This window comes from Bidens hawaiensis, unplaced genomic scaffold (assembly GCF_021521415.1).
Source record: "Bidens hawaiensis isolate Kalapana, Puna unplaced genomic scaffold, B.hawaiensis_p1.1 tig00041022_1, whole genome shotgun sequence".
In the NCBI taxonomy this organism is placed as follows: domain Eukaryota; kingdom Viridiplantae; phylum Streptophyta; class Magnoliopsida; order Asterales; family Asteraceae; genus Bidens; species Bidens hawaiensis.
The window spans coordinates 64,088-68,689 of record NW_027505687.1 but is presented as its reverse complement, the minus strand read 5'-3'; the positions used below and the strand labels follow the sequence as shown (position 1 = coordinate 68,689).

At 37.7% G+C, this 4,602-nt stretch overlaps 1 protein-coding gene across 1 annotated transcript; it reads right to left on the bottom strand.

Moving 5' to 3' along the window:
* Positions 1-1,995: 1,995 nt before the first annotated feature.
* Positions 1,996-3,733, bottom strand: LOC143614770 (protein AE7-like 1). The gene is made up of 5 exons (XM_077088104.1): positions 3,624-3,733; positions 3,424-3,529; positions 2,354-2,453; positions 2,200-2,245; positions 1,996-2,125 (listed from the first exon to the last, which is right to left on the bottom strand). The coding sequence occupies exons 1-5, from the start codon at positions 3,727-3,729 to the stop codon at positions 2,025-2,027; spliced, it is 459 nt and encodes a 152-aa protein (XP_076944219.1). The 5' UTR covers positions 3,730-3,733; the 3' UTR covers positions 1,996-2,024.
* Positions 3,734-4,602: the final 869 nt, after the last annotated feature.

Genomic DNA, 4,602 nt, shown 5'->3' with positions numbered 1-4,602 from the left:
TGATTTTATTTATGTTCGTTTGTGTTCATGAACCGTTCGTGAACACCTTAATTTTCTTAATGAACGAACACGGACATAAAATCTCGTTCGGTAAGTGTTCGTGAACACATTGTTTTCTTAACGAACGAACATGAACAAAGCCTTTTTCGTGTTCGTTCGGTTCGTTTAAGCCCTATCCATATTGCTAGTTACACATTTTCAATCAAATTATCGTGTTCAACGAATTACTACTTATTGAATTTTGCAACTAATTGCATTTAATATATTTTGTGTCACACAAATTGTTTTACTCATGTAGTTATTTATCATCTTAGTCAACGAAAACAAGGTGACAGGGGTTTTATTTGCTACTCCATTTTATAGTCAATAATGAATATTAATTAAGTGCTATAAGGAGTTATGCAAGTTTTAACACTAGTAATTATAAAATGGGTAAATTCTCAAAATAGGCTGAATGAGGAGAGATAATCTCAAAAATAGGCCAAAAATTTGATCAAATTCTAAAAGTAGTCATTCGAAAACCATCTACGTCGACGTATTTGGATTCCCGTCGATGGTTTTCATCTACCAATGCTACAATAAGACGTGTAAAGGAGTTGACGCATTCCGATGGTTTTCCAATAAATTTGTCTAGGCCAATAATTTTGGAATGAAAATCATCTCCACGAAAACTATCTCCAAAAATCATAGAAATCTGTGTTTTTTTTTTAAATTCATCTGAGCTGATGAATTTCAAGTGAATTTCGTCTTCGGAGACGATTTTTTCAAAAAAACATGCACCACCATCATCATGATCTCCACTTTCCAGCCACCACCCCACCCATCGCCACCATTCCCAGTTTTCTGGCAAACATCACCTCCATTACCTTCCCATCATCATCATCATCACCTTTCCGGTCACCACCCCACCCACCACCACCATTCCCATTTTTCCGGCAAACATCATCATCATCATCATCATCATCATCGCCTTTTCGGCAAACCAACAACCGGAGATGAAGCAAAAGACAAGCCACCGGAACCACCATCTCCACCGCCACAAGAGGTTGTTTTGAGAGTTTTTATGCATAGTGAAGGCTGTGCTAGAAAAGTCCGGCAATGCCTTAAAGGAGTTGAATGTTTGTATTCTTTTATTAACCATAGTTTTGAGGGTTTTTACACATGGCTTCGATGGAGGTGATGTTTGCCGAAAAAGTGGGAATAGGGGTGGTGCTAGTGGTGGGTGGAGTGGTGGCCGGAAAAGGGATGATGATGATGAGAGGGTAATGGAGGTGATGTTTGCCGGAAAAGTGGGAAGGGCGGTGGTGGGTGGTGGCTGAAAAGGTGATGATGATGATGATAGGGTGGAGTGGTGGTGGCGGTGGCCGGAAAGTGGAGATCATGATGATTGTGGTGAAGTGGTGGTGCATGTTTTTTTTTGAAAATCATCTCTGAAGACGAAATTCCCTTGAAATTCATCTGCTCAGATGAATTTCGAAAAAATAAGGATTTCGATGATATTTGGAGATGATTTTCGTGATGATTTTCATTCCACAAAAAATATCATGAGATGAGCCATAAATACTTAGATTAATATTTTATAATGAACGTGCCTTAGGCTACATTATATTTGAAAATTATAGCTTTCTTCAACCAAATGTTACAAACTAAAATATGGATTATCATCACAAACAATATCATAAAATTACTTTACCAAGTATAAGAATCAAACACCAGTTCAACCCATTTTTTATTTAGCAAAACTCTTAGTTTCTACAACCGTGGAATGAATAGGCAAATGAGTTGAAATTGACACATCTATCATCAACCATTTATCAAACATACATATATGCCACTGCATCACAAGATATAAGTTTATTGTCGTACTGCCCCAAAGTCACAAAAAGACCATTTCTGTCTCAAAACCAGATAGAACATTACAAGACTTTGGTCGATCACATATAGAGAAATATTACTCTGATTTTTCAAAATCAAACATTCGGTTACCCAACACGAAGCTTACTGTACAACAAAGGCGGCAATGATTAGAGTTCACTTGAGTTAAGGCACTCATCAACAAGTTGCCTAAGGCTAGGATTCTCCATTGCAGCCACTATTCTTTCTTTGTCATTCAACAGCTTGTTAACTGCACACATTTTTTATAATTAAATAAACAGTATCAAATAAGATTATATATAACATTTACAAATATGTTTTTACCTGCTTCTTCATCTGCATGAGATCCAGGAGTTACTTTGATGTCTACCTGTGATATTCGGCATCAAGTAATATATGACTAACATCTAAAATCACCCCTAGAAAATGCAATGCTTGATTTTCATAGTCAAAAGACTAAAATGCCCTTTAAGCTGACCTTAAAATGTGAAGGGAAACAGTCCTTGAGTTTGATTCTAAGACATAGACCAATGACTGTTGCCATACTGCAGTGCTGAATGGTTGGAGTGAATGTTATCCTAATATTAATCAAGTGATCAAAATTAACCAAATAACGTGTTACAGACACTGGGATCACAAGAACCAAACAATTGGCTGAATAAACAGTGAGTACAAAGTTTGCAGACTTAGGATAATACCACGAACTGTTACCTGACCCGAACAACAAGTTTATAGTTACGCCACTCAGGTAAAAATCATGACCCTTAATGAATCCAGTGCTGCTTAATGAGCAACCTGAGCCGAGCGGAGCCAACTATGGTTCGGGCTTGAATACACGAGCCAGATCAGCTCAGATTGTTTATTCTTAACAAGCTGAAATTTGTGCTCGAGCTTCATAGTAAAAAGCTCTAGCTAACTAGTGGCTCGTCGAGCAGGCTCCGGTACTTTTTTCAAATTTAATAAAATAATTATATTTTTTACATAGATGCAAAACTTCTAACCAGATTCAAATGAGTCAAATGACCAAGCTTACTTTGGCTCGAGCTCGACTTGTTTATAAACCAAATCTGCTCGTTTACGACCCGGGTCAGCTCAGCTTGGCCCACTTACAACCCAAGTCAGCTCAGCTTGGCTCATTTACAACCTGAGTCAGCTCAGCTTGGCTCATTTATAACCCAAGTCAGCTCAGCTTTTACAAACCGAGTCAGCTCGGCTCGTTAACTAACTGAGTCAGCTCTGCTCTGCTCGTTTAGAACCCAAGTCAGCTCAGCTCGTTTAGAACTCAAGTCCGCTCTGCCTGGCTCGTTTACAAACCGAGTCAGCTCGGCTTGGCTCATTTACAAACGAAGTCAGCTCACTTACAATATAAAATATTTGCAGAAATATTATTTACCGGTAACCGTCATACCCCGTTCTCCGCCCCAATAATGGAGTCGTCACAATTTATAATAAAATTATTATACCTAGGGCACTGAAGAAAAACAATGCAGCTAGAAGCTAATATAATATTCATTTGAAAGAAAGAAAGAAAGAAAGAAGAAAACTTACAGTATCCGGGCAAGCTTCTCATCGACGGTGATTGAGTCCTCCGACAGAACACCCAGCTGCTCCAAGGAATACGGATGCTCCGGATCCCTAATGTCCCTCACTATATGTATCCATCCATCCATCCATCTTAATAAGTCAAAGATCACAACATAAACATAAATAGAAGCTTATGAGTGATTATAAAAAGAAAAAAAGGATATCATAAATATCGAGAGGATCAAGGGCGTGAGGAGCATGATCAGGTCGACTGATTCTCTCTTTCTTTTCACGTACGACTGGATTCGCGTTGATCAATCCCAGAGTCATTCTTGGTTGGCTTAACTGAGTTAATTAGGATGAAGAGAGTTGGTTATTTATTGGTCTCTGAGAATGGTTTTAGGCGTCTAGAAACTGGCTGGCTACTTGTGCCCACAGATAGCAATAACTCCAATTGTATTGTTAATCGTTTTCTAAAAGCGGGATTATTATTATTATTATTAGGACCGAATGAGATTTCAACACATGCCATCGCCTGGACCTTAACACGTGTTATCAACACATAAATATAAATTATTTTTTTAATAATAGACGGACCCTTCAATTGAGCTACCGATTAAATTTATCATATCGGGATACTTTCATCTTTCGATCCGGAAAAAGCCTTCATCTAAGGCCAACGTCCGTGAACACTCACAATACTGTTAGATAAAAATTGTTCAGTTCAAGAATCCAAATATTGAAACACATCTACTCTCCTAGTCTTCCATCAACTCGCTGGTGTCTATAAAACTAAATGTTAAAGACAGAAAATCAAAACTGAGTCGCATGAAACACTAAGTCTCCTTCTTACTATTTCAGCACTAGTTAGTTGGCAACACATAAATAACGTAATTATTAGAATTAACATTAGAGTTAATTACTTTTTTTTTCTATGTAATCCAGTAGGCTAATACCGTAGGCTATTGCCGTTTGTATTTCTTTTAGAATCTTTTTTTACACTTTTTAAATAATAAAAAAAACACAAAAATAGAAAGAAGAAATAGGGATTATGAGCTTTATGGGTGTCAATCGTGTCGGGTTGAGATTCTTCAACCCTAACCCAACCCATATATTTATTCGTGCCGTGTCGTGTTAACCCATTTAAATTCGTGTCGTGTTCGGGTTGTGTTTCGGGTCAACCCATTTTATGTTCATTTGCGA